Raw genomic sequence first — 18941 nt, forward strand, 5'->3', positions numbered from 1 at the left:
AGAGCCAGGGTAAAGCCAGTTTACAGTGTGTGCATGGAATTTCCTTGTCTGTTCCCTACAAATAAATCAGTGGTGGCATTTACACCGCAAAAAGTGTGTGTGTGGGAGGGAGTTAATAGCCAAACTGTGTAAAATTCAAAGATGTACATTCGATGTTTATTATTTTAGTTAGAAAATGGCTTTGCTCCTACCCTGCTAAAGGAGACACAGAGCACATTGGAAAGCTGGGGGGGGGGAAGAGAATGAAATACAAAAGCACTTATGTGTGGTGTCAAGCTTGGCAGAAAGGGTGCCCAGCTTCCAGCAGCAACAGCTCCTCTTCGTGTTCTGGGGCTGAGTTATATGTAACAAGCAGCAGCCGCCACCGCCGCTCTAGCTCCTCCGGAGCTGCGAGATCAGCTGAGCCTTGGTGTCACGTGGGCTGTGTGTCGAAGGTCACAGCGCTCACAATGGAGCTGTCGGAGTATGTGCAGAGCGGTTTGCAGGTCCTAGCCGATTCTGGCTGCTTTTCTCCTAGAGCCTACACGGTTCTGCTCCAGACGGCTTTCCAGAGCCTGCTCAACACCCAGGCGGACCAGGTAGCTTTAGGTAAGCGCTGCTTTTTGAGTAAGAGCCAGGAGAGGAAAGGAACCCGCCTAGCAATGTCTTTCTGAGAGCTGGAGAGAGACAGGAAAAGGGATCTATTTTTATCTTCTGCTACGTGATTGTGACTTGTGTTTGGAGCTAATTGTAGCTAGTGCCAGACCCCTAAATCCCTGTGCTGTAACGCAGATTATGTCACCTGCACCAAGCAAAACAAACACCGGAGTAATCGCTTGTCCACAGAGTGCTCTTCCCCCATGTTTGTAATTTCACTGCAGAAATAACTGTGAATTTCTCGCTTGTGGCCTAAAAGAGATTGCAAGCTAAATGAAAGGAGCCTGGGTATTTGGGGCAGTTGAGTTGCTATCGCTTCTTGTCCCGGCTGGTTATTTGAAACAGCCCTAGGGGAGGATAAGCCCAGTATATTTGCCAACGGGAAAGGTTAATATGAAGATGGCAAGGGTCAAATTTGTAGGTGACCGTGAGTCCAGTTTGGTTTTGGCAGCCGTGGTCCCAGTCTTTAGTTGATGTCTCCTTTATCAACATATAATTGATAATTCCCAGTTCCCTTTGTTTTCAGTGCAGTTTGTGTCATAAAAACCGGTTGCCTGGTCAGTACATGCAAAGTGGTACTGTGTTGACATTTGACATGCAGTTTCGCACAGCAGTAGGGCGGAACAACAGGATTTGTTTTAATTATTCGGCTAGAGACCGCAATATAATCCACAATGTTTATTTGAAAATGTAAATCACTTTGGGGTGGCTGTAGGTATAATTGTAATTGTTGAACACAATGTTAGTGTACTTGGTGAGAGGGGTTAATCAGCCGTTTAGTGAAATTTAACCTGCCGATAGTTCCGAAGTAAATTATTATTCGGAGGAGTAGTTACACTAAACGCGAGTGTTTGAGTGTTTAATTGTGTGATGTATATAGCAATTAAAACCAGGGAATCCGCTTATTTGTGTCCGTGCCTTCCCTGGGTCACGAACAAAAAATGTGTTTGTTTTGGGGTTTTCCCCCCTGTGGGATGTTTCTTCCTATGGCAATCGCAGTAAATCCGTGCAATTAGTGTATCATTTACATCATTCTGTAATTTGATCCTTGGATTTAATTCCATAAGTAAACTGAATAAAATGGGGATGGGGAAAATTTAGAAGAGGGATTAGGAAAAAGATCTAATATATTCAGAAAAAATGTGGAACCTTTGTATTTAGAGTCTTAAATTTCATGAGCCGGATTCTGATCTCAGTTACACCGGTGTAAATCCGGAGTAATTTACACCGATGTAATCGAGGTCAGATTTTAATTTTATGTCTCTGGTGATAGGACTCTGAGAAGTGCTTACGAGTGGCTGAGGGAATTTAAGGGATACTTAAGATTTTTAATGGGTTGAGGGAGATGCTTGTACTCGCTTATTACTGAAACTGTGTTACCAATGATTGCTCACATATGAAAATAACCTGTCTTTTTTGTGCTGTATTTGGTTTAATAAATTAACTACATATTAATTACTCTCTAAATTATAAAGTATTTTACTTTGTAACTTCTTAGAATAGTCCATTTTACAAAGGAAGAAATGTCCTTTTAAGTTGTTTTCGGGCTTCAAGAACAAGTATATCACTAGTAATTCATTTATTGTAGATCACCCAGAGTTGAAACATATTGACCCAATACTATTAAAACATTGTCATGCAGCAGCTGCAACTTGTATACTGGAGGCTGGAAAACACAAAGCCGACAAATCCGCGATAAGGTACTTGGAAGCCTCCCTATTTTTCTAGTGGCTGTTACTTTAAATTATACTGCTAATTTATATTCAAAGACTAATACACTTCTGTTTTTCTCTCTCTAGCACATATCTAGAAGACTGTAAATTTGATAGAGAGAGAATAGAACAATTTTTCACCGAATATCAGGTTTTACGCCCATTTTAAACTATATTTCCCTTTTATAATTATTCATTCCGTAGAAGTTGGCAAATACATGTTTTTCTTTTTTCAGAAAAACAAAGCTACGTTGGAAATCATATTGGGAAGGTAGGTTATTCTGTCAACATAAGTCATTTTTCAGTTATAGATTATTAAACAAGTAAAAAAAAACCAGATATATCGTGGGTGGTTTATAATGAGCTATTTAACATAGCAAAAAGGTCCAATTGTTTAAACAACTTTAAACAGAATATTAACTTTCCTTTTCGTATTTAACACTGTCATTTAAATACAATTGTAATTTTTGAGCAGTCATTTGAAAAAATCGTAAAAACATCCTACTGTTTGTTGACCGTAACCCTTGAAACAACTGACCTTTACTTTTAGGGTAGGGTACACATAACCACTGTATCTTTCAGCATAGGCAGATGTCCTCTGCACATAACCGATGTTTCTTGGCGCCTGGAATATCAGATCAAGGTAATCTTACCGCATTAGGAAACTTTGATTTGATTTCCTTCTCTGAGATTATGTCTGATTTGTGTGTGTATGTGTGTTTTGTTGTTACTTTAGACCAACCAACTTCATAAAGCTTACCGACCTGCCTATTTGGTGACCTTAAATGTGGAGGTAGGGTATATCACTTTTCCCAGGATAAGTAGATAAAAGGCAACTACAAGCTCGGGACACATTTTAATTAAAAGGTGTTATTCTTCTCCTTCAGAACAACGACTCAAGATCACACCCTGACGTTAGTTTTAGTTGCACTATGGAGCAATTACAGGTATTTCTTTATATCATTACTGTTTCTATATTTGACTCCAGCGCTGTGAATTTTGATCAGGTGTCAATCAACTACAAAGTTTGCTAACAGTTCAAAAATATATGGGGTTGCAACGAATGATTTTTGTAAAACATGTTGACTGAAATATTTTATTTTTTCTCTGTTTCTGATGTGAAGTTGCCTTCTACACTAAGAATTACTCTTTTGTTGGTAGAGTTTTAGAAACGGATAGAAATCATTTCTTATAAATGTAATGCTAATCTGAAAGGAAAACCACCAGTTTTCTACAACTTTTATCTCCTGTAACACAGAGAAAATATAAAGGAGAGAATGGTATTTGGATAACCACTGCATCATTGATTAAAGTGATAAACTGAAGAGTTGTAATCGGTGTTAATTGCACTTAAAGAGAAAGTACTGAATTGAAATATACATTGATCTCTGCTTAGCAGTTAAGCATGTAATTAAGTAGTGAGAAGGCTGTTACATTGAATATATTAGGGAAAAATTGAAAGAATGTGGGGTTAGAGGAATGCAAAGATACTACAGTTACAAACTTCATGCTCAAATGAAATGTTTCCTAGAAACTTTGTTTTATTTGGAAATATACATATAATATATATTGATTAGGTTTTGCTTAGTGAATTAAATGTAACGTGCTTTTACTTCAGAGTTGTGCTGGTATACAATTTAACAATAAATAGTTTCAAAATATTAGAAATTAATTTAGCACATTTTAATGATAATTGTGAATGCACTGCTGATGCAATCTGTGTTATAAATGCACTTTAATAAAGGAACCACGTGAAAAACTATTTGTTGCAAATATACGTGGGACACTTAAGCACTGAAGAATAGTAAAAGTTGTTTGACATTTAAATAATGTGTATAAAATACGAAAGTCATCTTATTGAGAAGTGCTGCTGTTCCCATTTTAACTATGTAAAAAGATTATGTATTTGTTTCTTAATAGCGAGCTTATTATAAAATCAATTCTAAAATGACGTTCTCCATCTTTTAGGATTTAGTTGGAAAACTAAAAGATGCAGCAAAAAGCCTAGAAAGAGCATCTCAGATGTGATTGTCAATTTCCTTCGATCTACCGGCTTCAAGAGGAAGAAAAGTTCACTGAGTCTTAACAGTTTCTTCGTGGGGAACATGATGAATCAATTTTCTTTTTAAATACCATGTAGTTACAGACTCTTAGACTTATTACTTATCAGCTATTGAATCTGAAAAATCTCTTCTAGTAGCTGTATCTCTTCTGTAACTACTATTTACCTATGGTCAAATGTATGTTCTTTGTAAAAGTCCTGTTTTTCTCATTACAACTATTCTTAGGTTAGATGTCAGATAATTGGTTTGTCTTTAAAATATTCACTTTCTTTTACTATGTGCATCTGAAATTTTTTCTGATTTTCATGTATAATAAAATGGATTAATTTCTTCTCTCTATTTTTGGGTGAAAAGTTCAGCAGCTACGTTTAAAAGGGACTGTACAGTTACTTAGAGATACAGTATAGTTGTTCAAAAGCCAAAACAATTCAGTGCGATCCTGTTAAGATTCTATTGCTATCATTTGTTAAATGGCAATGGAGTTCTCCTCCTACTGTTGTCTCCTTTCATTTCAAGCGATGCTGCATCTTGTGTGAGATTAACATTTACTCAAACTTTGTAGTAGGAGATAAAACTGCCATTCGTTGCCCCCTATTCACTCATTTAAAACCTAGAGCAAGCACCACTTTGTCGAGGCAGGCACCACTTTGTTCACGGGGTGCTCTTACTGAGGAATCCATCATCTGGTATTTCGGTGAGGATGCAGAGTTGGACCTGCGTTGTCTCCACAACCTCTACACAGTCACCTTCCACTCACACGTATTAGCTGGAAGCCTGTCCCTCCACAAGTTATACACAGTGGGGAAAAAACAGAGTCGCTTCGCAACTCTGTTTCCCAGTGACCCTCGTCCTCTCAGCTGTTGTCTTTAATCAGCAGGCGAGCAGGGACCTCAAGGGCGGAAAAGAATAAGACCATGTTTAAACGCGAGAATGGTCCCTGCAGTCCCGACTGGGGCAAAAAAGCGGAGAAGCTCAGGTAATAATTGCAGCTGTTGGCTACGGCTCTGCCCCTCCTTGTTAAAGTTCAGGAGGGGGTTTATTGCTCTGCAGCGAGTCTAGGTGGCCTTAGGAGGGGAGATAATACAGGACTCGCCTTGCCCCCTCCTCTATCCATCGGTCAATATTCTCTGGTATGGTCCCTTCCCTGTATTCCCCGGGGCGGGGGGGGGGGGGTCCTCTGTCTCGGGCCCGGCAGCTTTTCACTGCGGTGGAACGTGTCCATCAGCCGGGAGCCTCCTGTTCACACAGGGGCTATACCCAGCGGGGGACAGGAGATGAGCGCAGCGTCAAGCAGCAGCGCCGTGCCTGGGGCGCAAGAGGGGGGTCCCAGGCAGTTGGGGTGGGAGAGGCAGAAGGAAACAGGGTGTGCGGGGGGAGGAAGGAATTTGATCATGGAGTAGGAGGGAGCCAGGCGGGCCAAGACTATGCGCTGGGGACGGTCTATACTGAGTGTGTGTGACAGGGCGTGGGGAGGATTCAGGATGGGTTTGATGGGGGCGGAGGATGCCGGGGAACAAGGGTCTGGCTGAAACAGGGAGCCAACGCGTCTGCTTAGGAGGAAGCAAGCAAAGGGGGAGAGTTGGGGCAAAGGATAAAGTGGGAAGCGAAGGCGGCCCGGGGCGGGCACGGGGAACTTGTGTCTCCAAGGGGGCGAGGAGGGGAAGGTGGACGAGTGGCGGGAAGGCTGAGGGTGCGTGGCACGTGGATGTGGAGAAAGCGGGAGGCAGGCGGCGTGTTATGGGGAACAGCTGTGTGGAAGGGCAGCGGGGATAGCAGCACGGGATGCGGAGTGGGGCAGGAGAAAGGGGGCAAGTGCTAGGAGCAGCGGGACGAGGGTAAGGCGTGTGCTCAGTGGGGCAAATCCCGAGGCTTTGGCTCCAAGTGCGGCCCCAGGAGGCGATGCGCTGCGAGCCGGGGTTGGAGGGGGGAGAATGGACACATGTGTGCCGCGTAGGGCAGAGCCGGGGGAGGAGAAGGCAGTTGGGAGGGGGAGGTGAAGAGGAGTCAGGTCTGTGTGTACAGCGCCCAGCTTGGCCCAGGAGTGCAGAGTAGGGGGCAGGAGATGTGAGGAGGCAGCTGGTGTGTGTAGATGTGGGGCGAGGAGGAAGGGGCAGTGTGCGCGGCACCGGGAGGAAAAGGGGCGAAGGTGGAAGGAAAGGGGGAATCGGGGCTCGCAGTGCCTGGAGGGGACTAGGGATCGAAGAGGTGCGGAGCGGGGAGAGAGGAGGAAAAGCAAAGTGCGCGGCGGGGGGAGGAGAAGTGGGGAATGAGTGTAAAGTGGGGGCAGGAGGTGGGCGAAGCGGCGTGTGTGCAGCGAGGAAAAGGAGGCATAGGCAGGGTGTGTGTGTGCGCGCGGGTTGGGGGGGAGGAGGACCAGGCAGAGTGTGTGTGGAGTGGAAGGGGGAGGGGTGGCGTGCGAGGAGGAGGGGGAGGCGGCTGAGTTGTGGGATTGGGTCATGGGGAGGCTGACGAGCTCCGACTACACCGACACTAATTCCCAGGCCACCCTTAAGGAATGAGGAGCCCCACGTGATGCTGGCGGGGCGGGCGAACTCTGAGCCATTTTGGGGACGGTGTCAGTTTCCACTGTGTGCCTTCAGCGTTGCATTTTTTCCCTCCTCCGCCCTCCCTTCCCCGTTTCCCCACCAACAGCTATGAAATAATAATAATAAAAAGGAGAGCAAGAGGCAGAGCAGGGGGACGAGGGGGAGACAATGGGCTGGTGGAGAGAGAACCCATCCGGATTAGAAAGATTTTAAACTCCCTGCTCCTCGGCCACCCAAAAACCCAACTCAGAGGGAGAGAGCGAGGGAGTGAGAAGGGTCGGTGGAGGAGAGGAGAAAACCCGCTTGTTTTGTAACTAACATGAGCTGAGAGCAGCAGCAGCAGCAGCAGCAATAAGCTTATTGCAATTGACAGCGTCTGCAGTTCATTTCAAGATGGCCGCTTGGCTCACATTCATTTTCTGCTGAACGACTTTTAACTTTCATTGTCTTTTTTGGCCGCTCCGATCATCACCCACCGGCTCCTTTTTCCGGGTATGTATGAAGCGAGGTGTCTCCTTGCCAAGGACGGGGGGCGAAGGGGGCTTTGCGGCGGGTTTAGGCCGGTTTGGGGGATGCAAAGGGGAGCCTAGATGTCCCCCAAGCTCTCTGTATGGGAAAAGCGCTGACAGGCTGCTCCAACCACACACACACACACATCGACACACAGCAGCAGCCGCCTGTGCACTCACTTTCGTTACGCACCCACATTTGCAAATTTTAGTTCATTTCTTTCCTCAGCTGCCCCCTAAAATGTTTCTGTGCACATGGCCCCCTAGGAGAATATTTATATTTCCCGTCCTTGCTTCCAGCCCGGCCTCAGCGCCCTTTGTTTAAAGGCAGATTTTGATTAAACGGGGACGGTTCATGAAATCTGGAGCTGCCTAGGTCAAGTGATTTCAGTCCTCTCCGAAAGAACCGTGCTTGGGGGGGTTTAAAATGTGAGATACTGCACCCATTTTATAGAGATAGGGCCACTGGAGGGTAGGGAACCCCCTGGAAGGGTTGTTAGACCGGGGGGGACCGCAAAGAAAATGTTATTAACTTAAGTTGGACAAACACTTCTGTGAAATTTGATGGCTTGTAAGATGGCGGTTCCCAGTTGTTTCCAATGCCTCCGTTTGCATTTGGGCTTAAAATGCTAAAGTTTCTAGACTTGTACGTCTTGAGGGGGGCACAGGGGAGACCAAAGTTGAAAGATAACTTTTTGGGGAAGAAATTACTTTGACTATGATCCTTAAAGTGGGTGTGCTTATTTACTATAACGAAGCTGGTGTGACTGCAGGACAGAGTGGCTTTTTGAATGACTTTCTTTTAACTGGTATTTTCCTTCTAAGCCCGGGAAGGATAAATTAACATGAAATTCTTGGTAAAGTCTTGACGAATTTTCTCCTGGTGCTGATTTTGGGTGGCATTAACAAGTGGATTGTGTATGTTTATGGAATTGTGTGGCCTTGACAATACACAACTTGGAGTTTTCCTAGCTATTTACTGTTAATATTTGGAAGTAAACAAGATAAGAGAAGCAGAAAAAATGAATTACTATTAAAGGAAATCCGTCATTTTCCAGAACCTAGAAACTAAGAGTCGTGTCCCGCTCTCTATAAAGTTTAGGGAAATGTAGTCAAATATATCCATCGCCAAGTATAGCTTTAAATAGGTTTCTGCACAGTTTATAGTAGCCAGTTTTACTTTATTTTACAGGACTCTTGAAGACTAGAGAGATTCTGGAAATTAATCCAGTAAAATTGCTTAGAGGGACAATACAGCCCGTAAACTAAGGCAGACTTTTCTTGCAATTTACCAGAGATGCAAATTATTGATCTATATCAGACCATGGAGATACTTACAAATTAGCATGTTAATTTGTTTAGGAAGGCTGATTGCGTACTTCAGCTAGTTATATTTCTGAACCTGATTTTTAAGGGCTGGGAGACTTTTACCCTCTGCTGCCATTATTTGCTTTACAAAGACGTTCTTTGGGAAAAGAGTATCCTCACGGTTCCTTTAAAACATATGTGGACGTTCTTTAGTGAAGGGACAATAATAGTATTCATAGTAAAAGTGGCTCTTGTTCCGAAAGATAATAAGGCGTTAGATGACAAGTTCGTTGTTACTGAACAGCCAGTTCTTCGAGTGGATGTAGGTACAAAGTACACAAACCCATCTGAATGAAGTTACCTATATTTAGGTATTCTTTTACACACCTGGAAAACCGAATTAGATAGTTTATTGCACTCCGGGTTTTTTTCATAGTGTAGCTGATTATAACCACAAGACCTGCTTCTGTTTCTCTTCATTTTGACATAACCCATGTAAGGCCTCTAAACAGTCAGTTGGCTGTCACTGTTTATCGCTAGTAAGTTTTACTATCATGTATTGTTACATTTAGTTGGGTCTTTCATGTGTAACTATATATATTCATGGTAAGAGACAGTTTGTGTTGTGGTTAGTCTCTGGATTCTTAACTTTAACACCAGTAGAAAAATCTGAAAGAATTTCCTTCTAGCCAAGATAGGATGGTGAGGTTTTGCTGTAGTCAAATATATGGAGGGGGAGGTATAATGGACTCACACATCTCCAGGAGTGTGTGTATGTGCACCAGGTGGTCCTAGTGATTATTTTGGGTGTATGATTCAGTTTGCTGCATGAGATTACATATTTCAAAGGCAGTTCACAGTGTGCGATTAGCAGAAAGAGAGCTAACTTTAGGCAATAAATAATGTGCGATAGTGGAAGCTGCGACTAAACAAGGTTCACGGTTGAATTCGCCTTCATTTAGGAGGCTTGCATGAAATAAAACATGTTCATACCTTTGGAAGGATTGCCCTAGTGTGTCAGGGTTTGGGAAGAATTCTAAACCAGCCGTTGTATGTGACCTCTGCCAAGCTTTATTTTGCAATATGGACCTGTATGATTGTGTTGATTTTAACAAATAAAACACTAGATCAGTGATAGCAGCGTATTCATAGCTGAGTAATCTAAGAAATCCCAGGTCGGTGTCATTGCAGTAACATACATGCCTCAGAGACTGAGGTAAAGCAGATTTGCATTTATCCTCTCGTACCAAAAGATGCTGGCGATATAGGGGGGGAGAGGGGGGGAAAGGAGAGAAAAAGAGTGGAAGATTGGAGGCTGTAGGCACGATCTTTGAAATCAGAATACAGTGACATTGTGTCCTGACTCCCTGCGCAATGTCACAACCTGCCTTGGTGATCTCACCTCACCATAGCCCTTTCCAGGGTGCTTGCAATCATTTCATATTGGAGAGTTTGTCTGCGGCTCAGAGCTCATTCTGTCATACAGCAGCAAGTGAAGTTTGATTGCTCAGGTCGCTCGTGGGCGCTGTCCACACTTTCTCGGGATTATTGTCCCCCTCACCTGGCCAGCTTGGCTCACATTCGCAGCTGTTGGGATTCTTGTTGGGATTGTTGTTTCCCTGTTTTGTATCGAAGCTTGCAAGGATCTGTAGAGAGTCTAAAGCACTATCAAAGAGGGAGTTCCCTAAACTCAGACACGTCAGTCGAGGGCAGCTGCTAAACTGTGTCCCAAGAAGGATGAGATTATGGACTGGGACGGGAATGGCATGCATTTGAGCAGCACTATATGTCACACTGTTCAGGTTCTAGTTGACAGAAAAATGTACTGTACGACTGGCGCAGCTGGCGGTTGTTGTTGTTTTTCTCCTTGGAGTTGCCTCTTTTTCCTCCTCTTTGCTGTTTATGCTTTTGGTGAGTGCCTTTGCATCCGATGGGGATTTGTAGTCTGCGGGCTGTGAAAATGACATTTGTTTTTCACTCATGTCGCTGCATAGCGTTGACAAGGTGTTGATTTAGCATTAGGAATGGTCTGGTCACATGGTCCTGTGCATGTTGCCACTCCCGCACTGTTTAAAGTAGCTTTTATTGCTCGAAAGGTGATTTATTCAAACAGTCGGAGACTTGCACACAGATTTCCTCCCAAACGGATACCTCACCCCTTTATTGCAAATCTCTTTTCACCTTTACAAAACTTTGCACCGCTCCTCGCCGAGCCACAGAAGAATTTCATGTTAGATCTCCCCCCTCCCTCCCCAAAAAAAGCGTTAAAACGAGACCCAGTTAAATAAACATATCAGTAACGCGACCGCAGGGAGCTGGGGCGAAGTCTACAGATGGCGAGCCAGGGGGATCTGCCTGGGAATGCGGTTCGGCTGGGCTGGGAGCGGGAGGGAGCAGAGGGGAAGAGGAACGATCTCAGACAAGCTTCTTGCACCGAGTCGACGTGGATAGAGGCCCCTGAGAGGATCCGAAATGGCCGAGACTCGGGAGGAGCTTCTTGCATTTGCCTCCACCAGTCTAAGACCCCAACACCGGCTCGGCGCAGCTCTCTGGCCGCCCCAGACCCCTCCCACTACAAGCTCCGTTTTCAGCCCCAACCCCCACCCCCATCCTTCCCTCCCAAATCCGGCTCGGCTCCCTTTGCACCCTGCCGGATCCTGCGGCCGCTCTGCTGAGCCCTGCCCCACCAGCCCCCTCCGCGCCGGACACCGCCTCCCAGCGCCGCTTCCCCCAGCTGCACCCCAGCCCCAGCCCAGGTTCCTCCCCGGCGCCGCTTCGCAGACACCCGCAGCCTCCCCGGGCCGGCTCCCCCCGGCCCGCATCCTCTCCCGGCTCCCCCCCGCCTGGCTCTCGTGTGTTCCCAGCGGTGGCAGGATGCCAAGTGTAAGTGTAAGTTGCTATAGCAACCCCCTCGGATAGCTGAGCAGTCCCGAGCCTGCACCGAGCGCGGCGCGCGGGGGGAGCGGCCGCCGCCTGGAGCCCAGGCCGGCCGGGTGGGGAGCGGGCAGCCCCCGGGGCCGGCCCGGGCAGCTCCGAGGTGCGCCCCCGCCCCCCCGCCTCCGCTTCTCCGGAAATGCCAGGGCGGGCGCAGCGGGAGGCGCCGGCTCCCCTTTGTGTGACTCCCCAGCAGAGCAGCCCCGAGCCCGGCCCGGCCACGGCAACTCCGGGCAGCCCCGCGGGGGGGCGGGTAGGTGCTAGGCGGCGAGCTCGGGGCCGGCCCGCAACGCGGGGCTGCAGGCACCTCTGGCCGGGCACTTCCCTGGGCGGTGTCAGCCGGGCATCGCGCCCGCCGCAATTCCCAGGCTGGCCACTTCTCCCCGGCCCGCCTCCGCCCTCCCGGCCTCCCTCGTTCCCTGCGTTTTCGGGATGCAACTTCGGCGTGGGTGGGGAAAGGCGGGATCGCTGCCCCTGGGACCCTGAGCTCGCCCCTAGTCAATGGTCCTCTGTGTGTGTCTTTCAGAGCCGCCTTTTCTTAAGCAAACATGCACCGAACAACCAGAATCAAAATAACAGAGCTAAACCCCCACCTCATGTGTGTGCTCTGCGGCGGGTACTTCATTGATGCAACAACCATCATAGAGTGCCTCCACTCCTGTAAGTACAGTCGGGCGCTTCGCGTTGTCCCTGCGCCGCGTCGCACCTTTCCCGGGCCGCCGGGATAAAGGGAGCTGGGCGCTGCGACATCAATATGTAGATCCGCGCCAAAGATGATTTGCCCACGTTTCGACAAAAGTCATAATCTTTGTGAACGTGGTTTCTATATGTACATACACTCGGGGCGTCTGTTTCACCTTAATTGCAGCTAATTAGATTACTTGTTTAGCTTAAGCTGCGCATTTTCTGACAGTGGGCCTTTTATTAGCATGTGTAGTGTAAAAACTGCACCACTATTCAGATTTGAGTAACGTCTGATAATATTACTAAAAGCCTTATGTATTTTTACTTATAGTCTGTAAGACGTGTATCGTACGTTACTTGGAAACAAGCAAGTATTGTCCTATATGTGATGTCCAAGTTCACAAAACCAGACCGCTTTTGAATATAAGGTAGGGGAAAAGTGCATTTTTACTTTACAAAAGGAATCTAGCAGTGAATATTTTGATGTTATCTCTTCATCTACAATTTAAATCTGAGAGGAGTTGTCAAATTTACATGCTAACGTATGCCTATATGCTATCCTTGGAGTCTTGTCATAGACTGAAATCGAAGACTTGACTACGTGCGAGACCGAAAGTTTTTGTATTTTATTTGAATACTCTAAGTGGTGAACAATGTCCTGTCCCCTCTCCGTATTTATCACACTTCCATATTGTGTATCTCCATTTTCCATTTCACACAAACATGCTGCCGTACAACCTCTCTTTACTGCTCTTCAGAAACATAAAATATCTTGATGAAACTTAAAGGAAAAGTTAAACTTTAAAAAACCCTCTTCATTTAGCAGTAGCCTTCATTGCTTCTTTATGATGTTTATCTCCTTATTTTGGTTGGTGGTTACACGTTTCTAAAGGCCTTCATTTAGACTGAGTGAACAGTGCACTAGATTACTAGTGGACAGAAAATATTTTCTGTCAGATAAATTGGGAAAGAGTTGACATTTATTTTAATAACGTTGCTTGCAAAATCTTGTGGGTTCAATTTAATATAACAGCGTTTTATTTTTGTAGAACTTATGGTCTGTTAGACGTGTTTAGCACTTATTATAAATGGAGAATTGTAACTTGTATTCAAGTATTGCTTCATTTGCTTATTTGTATTTTGGATTTTTTGTTGTTGTTTAGGTCAGATAAAACTCTCCAAGATATTGTGTACAAATTAGTACCAGGCCTTTTCAAAAGTAAGTAAGAAAGCATATAGTAATACATAACTACTGAGTTGCTTTTTGCCTATGGTAACAGAGAAATTAAATGAATCATATATGCTTTTCCATCCAGATGAAATGAAAAGAAGAAGGGATTTTTATGCAGCTCATCCATCAGCTGATGGTAAAACTTTCTAGTTTATGAAACCTTTAGTAAAAATAACATATATTTGACCTTATACTTAACAGCTAAGATATCTTGATATTTCACCTCTCATTTACAAATTATGTAACCATAAAATATATGTAAGACCCCCTAGATTCAGCTTTCTGATTTAAGATATAATAATGACTACTTTAAATAATCTAATACCTTAATGTTTTCCCTTGTTACTGAGAACTGGCCATTCTGTCTGATTTTAATTTTAAAATATAAACTGTTGTGGAAATTTCTGTGCAGCTGCCAATGGCTCTAATGAAGACAGGGGAGAAGTTGCAGACGAAGACAAAAGAATTATAACCGATGATGAGATAATAAGCTTATCCATTGAATTCTTTGACCAGAATAGGCAAGTTCTATCGGCAATATTTTATGTTTATCTATATTAACAGCTCTCTATATTATTTGTTGTAATTGTTTCATTGTTTCCCCCAGACTGGAACGAAAAGGAAATAAAGAGAGAGAGAAATCCAAGGAAGAGGTAAATAACCTAGCTTTATGCTGACAAAAAAACCAAAACCAGTTTGGCGTGTGAGCTAAATAAATAATTATATCTTCCAGAAGAAACAAACCCCATAAAAAGATATTAAACAGAGGTTTGCAACACTCTCTTGGAGCTGTAAATAGAAATTACTTTTTAGACAAGAGAGAGACTGTTAATACTTTTCAAATGGAAACTGAAGTAGTTTACTTTTAAACTTTAAATGCCATTTATTATAAGAAAGACAAGTTGAATTTTTAAAATATAATCACTTTTAAAAAAAGATTTAGTAGAGATGTATCATCTGTTTTAGCACTCATACAATTATATATATAATATTTTATTTTTCTCTGAAAGTTTATTTTATTTCCAATTTTCTTCATAAGGAATTCTCAATAGAAATGTTAAAACTGTAGTTGGTCATTTTATAAAGTTTGTACACTTTTATTCCATTATAACTCTGTCACTCTAAATGAAATAGTTAAAATTTTGCTGTTTGTTCTCAGTTCATGAACTGACTTTTTCCAAATATGCTGTTAGGTGAATGATAAAAGATATTTACGCTGCCCAGCTGCAATGACAGTGATGCATCTAAGAAAGTTTCTCCGAAGTAAAATGGACATACCTAATACTTTTCAGGTACCTAGATATTTTAAAAAATGTAGTTAGTCTTCTTACTCTAAACCTCCCAGAGCTGGTTAGTTTTTATTGCCTTTTTCCTTCTTTTTTATTTATTTTAAAGTGGGTTTCTGATTAGCTGTTTAATTCAGAACCAGAAAATAGTAAGTACTAACTATTTAAGAATGTACAATGTAATATTTTGTAGGAATAAGAACATTTATCCCAGAGAAATACTTGTATTTATTCTGTAATTTGTAAACGTTATTGCTGCTCTCTAAATACTGAGGAAATTATTCTGCATGCATTTTTTTAAATATTAAATACTCTTTTCATATGTGCCAGTTAAATGGTATATGTCAAGAGTTCTTCTTTGCTGTGAAGTTTTGGAGTAAAATGTTTTGAAGTCCCTTTGATAATATTGCTTTCAGATCAATTTTACCTGGAAGAAAAATATAGTCTGCTCTAAATAATTTTATTCTGATGCTTATTAATAGAAGGGTTAATGTCTTAAATAGATCGATGTGATGTATGAGGAGGAACCTTTGAAGGACTACTACACACTAATGGATATTGCCTATATTTACACTTGGAGAAGGGTAAATACCTGCCATTCCTCTTCTCACGCCGTGATCTTTCCTGAAGCAGACTATGTGCTTATCGTGCCTTCCCTTTGTTTTGCAGAATGGACCTCTTCCTCTGAAGTATCGGGTTCGGCCGACTTGCAAAAGAATGAAGATCAGCCACCAGAGAGAAGGCTTACATAATAGCGGAGAACTAGAAAGTGACTCTGGGAGTGACAAAGCAAGCAGCCCAGCGGGGGGCATCCCCTCCACTTCATCTTGTTTGCCCAGCCCCAGCACTCCTGTGCAGTCTCCGCATCCTCAGTTTCCTCATATCTCTAGTACTATGAATGGAACCAGCAGCAGCCCCACCAGCAATCACCAGTCCTCTTTTACCAACAGAGCACGGAAAACATCAATAAATGGCTCTTCAGCAACTTCATCTGGCTGATACCTCAAAGAGACTGCGGAAAACCCTGATTTATATAGGTCTCTTCATGCCATTACAGCTTTATAGATGCAAATCCATGTGACTATCATCCAGATCGCTTTCTTTTGGAGTAACACCGGACTTGGTTATGAAAGATGGACTAGGTGACTGATCATGTGGACGTTAATTACAACGAAAGATTGTTCTTCTGTAAAGAATTATTTTCAAAAAACTTGGAAGCAAACAGAAGTGTACCACGATGTGTTTAGGAAGGAGGTGGAGTGTTTCTGTCATCATTTGGACGTGGGAACCTCTGACAGTGGATACAAACGTTGGGATGTAGTTTGTTAATCCAGACTAACTCCTATGTTACATTCTCTTCAATTGTTATTGTTATTATGCTGTTTTGTGAACCTGTAGAAAGCAAGTGCTTTTTCATCTTGAAATTCAACAAAATGGAAAGAATATGCATAGAATAATGCATATATGTAGCCATGTCACTGTGAATTACAATTTCTTGCATATTAGCCATTTTGATTATGTTGCATCCTTACTTTTCTGTTGCTGCGCAGAACCGATCAAAATGAAAGTAAACTTCAGTTTTATAATTTGTATGCCTAAAAGCGGGTATTACCGTTTTAGTTACTGACTTGTTTAAATGATTCGCTTTTGTAAGAATCAGATGGCATTATGCTTGTTGTACAATGCCATATTGGTATATGACATAACAGGAAACAGTATTGTATGATATATTTATAAATACTATAAAGAAAATATTGTGTTTCATGCACTCATGATATGGTTGTTAAATTTCCAAACTGGTTCGACCCTTGCAGATGCCTGCCACCTGTTTGAATTCTGCTGATCTCGCAGAGAATACTTTGTGTGTGAAAGCTTCAGTATTTGAGAGCTAACACAAAGATCTGTTAATCTGACAGCAACTGGCAATCTTACTATGATTTATGGGCTTTATCTTGTTTCAAGTGATATATTTTTACTTTTATCCAAGGATACTAATAGTTTAAATGGTGCAGTGAAGAAAAAATAAGGAAAATGGAAGTGATTTATAAGTTTGGTTAGTTTTATTTGGTGTGATGGTATTGTGTTTTTTAAAAAGCACATGGAATCATTATAGAAGCCATTAAATATGTGGTATAAATTTTAAGGAACCAGCAAGTTGCTGGATGAAGGCATTTTATCTAAATTTGTTTTAATATATACGTATATGGTACAGTACTAACTTCATTAAAATTTAGCAGGTACTTTAATATCTCCAGTAAACTGTGGCGAATGCCTCCTTTTTAATGTTCTGCAAATAGGAGCATTTTACCAGAGGCTTCCAGAAGTTGTTTGAACTAGAAGGAACAGTTTCAACTAAAAATATGAACAGCCCCGAGCACTTGTCAGTTTGTGCTTTGCTTTGGTCGAACTTCCTGTGTGTTCTTCACCCATCATTTATACATTTGTGAGGGTGTTTATTCTATATGGATATTGTTTCACGTTTGTACGGGAAAATTGTAGTTAAACATTTCATTGTCTCCAGTCTGCAACAGAAGCACAATTCTATTGCTTTGTCTTGCTTATAGTCATTAAATCATTACTTTTGCATATAAATTGCTGTTACTTGTCCTGCTTGTTTTTATAGATCAGGTGACTGCAAATCCTCACGGGGATTATTGATGTATAATGTCTTGTTAAACGAGATTTGATATTTTTCCTGTAGTAAACATGTACAGTTCCATTTCTGCAGTTAAAACGTTCAGTTTTATACACGGGAATATCATTTATAGTTGATCAAAGAACTAAACAAATAAAAGGGATACTTCATTGAAGAGATAGCACATGATTAACAAAGCTCATTTAGTATCAAAAGACAATTAAAATGTTGTTACTAAATACTGCGTGTGCATGACAGGTTTGGATAAATAGAACACATCACCTCAGAAAGAAAAAACCACACAATTCTTGTCTAAACAGTGCATGTATAGTAAACAAGGAGTGGGTTAGGGGAAACTGGTTTTCTTTTTCACGTGAATAGTTCTTGTGACTAAGTGATTAATGCTTAAATTTTGACAAAGGAGATTTTTCTTCATATCCTTTCTACCCACACTTCAGGAATGATGGGAGAGGGGTAGTGGGGGAGGGTGTTTCTCCAGCTCTAAATTACTTTTTTAAAAACTTCAATGAAACAAAATACTTTTTTTAAAAAAGTAAGGATAGTTAAATCCCACGGAGAATTGTCTTGGCTTGGTTCCCTATCCTATATAAAATATGAATTAATTCACCACAAAGGCCGACATTGAGCCCAAAACACTGGATTGCACATAAATCAAACTAAACTTCTTTATTTTGGAACCAGTTCAATAATGACAAATGTTGCAATAAAAACGGAGTTAATTCTGGTATATGCAACCTTTCCATGAAGAATAAGTTCAATGAAACGTGAGTTGGCGACTTCCCTTCAGCATTTACAATATTTCTTCGGTACACGGGACTTGACTTCAGACAGTATTTCTAAAAATGATAAGCACCTCTATATAACGGAGCTGTAGCATGTTTCTTCTTCCCTAGAAAATGTTTTGCTACATGCTGTTTAGTTATACATGTATATTGCTAAATGTATTTGGGGGAAGGGGAATCCAAGATAACATCTTGATGCTCTACATCAAAGCATTTCAATAGTGTTCCTTGGCTTCACAAGACTGCTTTAGCAGCTAAAATGCACTGTCGCTGGGAGAAGTATAACTAAGCCTGTAAGAGATTCAAAATAGCCTGTGAAGATGAAATGGGCATTTATTGCGATGATACAAGAGACGCCTCGTATTCGGCTTAATCGTAAAGATTATTATTAACGGGCAAGTAAGCCGAAGTGTGCGATGTGCAATTGCACTTGCAGTAAAAACATGTTCCTCAGTCAAGTCTGTCCTATACATGGACAAAGTTTAATAAAGTTTTATTTTGCACGCATAGAAACATTACGTTGTTCATTGCTCTTTGCTCCAAAATTGTGTTCTGGTTCAGCTTCCAGTTGCTCCACGCACAACTTTTGTGTCA

The 18941-nt window shown here is 42.5% G+C and overlaps 2 protein-coding genes across 5 annotated transcripts; both read left to right on the top strand.

Annotated features, from left to right (window-relative positions):
- Positions 1-408: 408 nt before the first annotated feature.
- On the top strand, positions 409-4750 carry COMMD3 (COMM domain containing 3). 2 transcript variants are annotated; one of them, XM_006119522.5, is made up of 8 exons: positions 409-588; positions 2279-2336; positions 2436-2499; positions 2585-2619; positions 2931-2991; positions 3085-3141; positions 3236-3295; positions 4317-4750. In XM_006119522.5, exons 1-8 carry the CDS (start codon positions 450-452, stop codon positions 4374-4376), a joined length of 534 nt encoding a protein of 177 aa, XP_006119584.1. In that variant the 5' UTR covers positions 409-449; the 3' UTR covers positions 4377-4750. The 2 variants fall into 2 exon arrangements, with proteins under 2 accessions (XP_006119584.1, XP_006119583.2); XM_006119521.4 differs by having other exon boundaries at positions 412-588; positions 2225-2336.
- Positions 4751-6868: 2118 nt separating this feature from the next.
- On the top strand, positions 6869-17501 carry BMI1 (BMI1 proto-oncogene, polycomb ring finger). 3 transcript variants are annotated; one of them, XM_075922504.2, is made up of 10 exons: positions 6869-7449; positions 12235-12368; positions 12724-12820; positions 13556-13611; positions 13709-13759; positions 14036-14144; positions 14231-14276; positions 14817-14915; positions 15413-15493; positions 15579-17501. In XM_075922504.2, the coding sequence occupies exons 2-10, from the start codon at positions 12257-12259 to the stop codon at positions 15906-15908; spliced, it is 981 nt and encodes a 326-aa protein (XP_075778619.1). In that variant the 5' UTR covers positions 6869-7449; positions 12235-12256; the 3' UTR covers positions 15909-17501. The 3 variants fall into 3 exon arrangements, with proteins under 3 accessions (XP_075778619.1, XP_075778621.1, XP_075778620.1); XM_075922506.2 differs by lacking the exon at positions 6869-7449 and adding an exon at positions 10064-11663; XM_075922505.2 differs by lacking the exon at positions 6869-7449 and adding an exon at positions 10064-11657.
- The last annotated feature ends 1440 nt before the right edge of the window (positions 17502-18941 follow it).

Source organism: Pelodiscus sinensis, chromosome 2 (assembly GCF_052426305.1).
Source record: "Pelodiscus sinensis isolate ZL-2025 chromosome 2, ASM5242630v1, whole genome shotgun sequence".
Taxonomy (NCBI): domain Eukaryota; kingdom Metazoa; phylum Chordata; order Testudines; family Trionychidae; genus Pelodiscus; species Pelodiscus sinensis.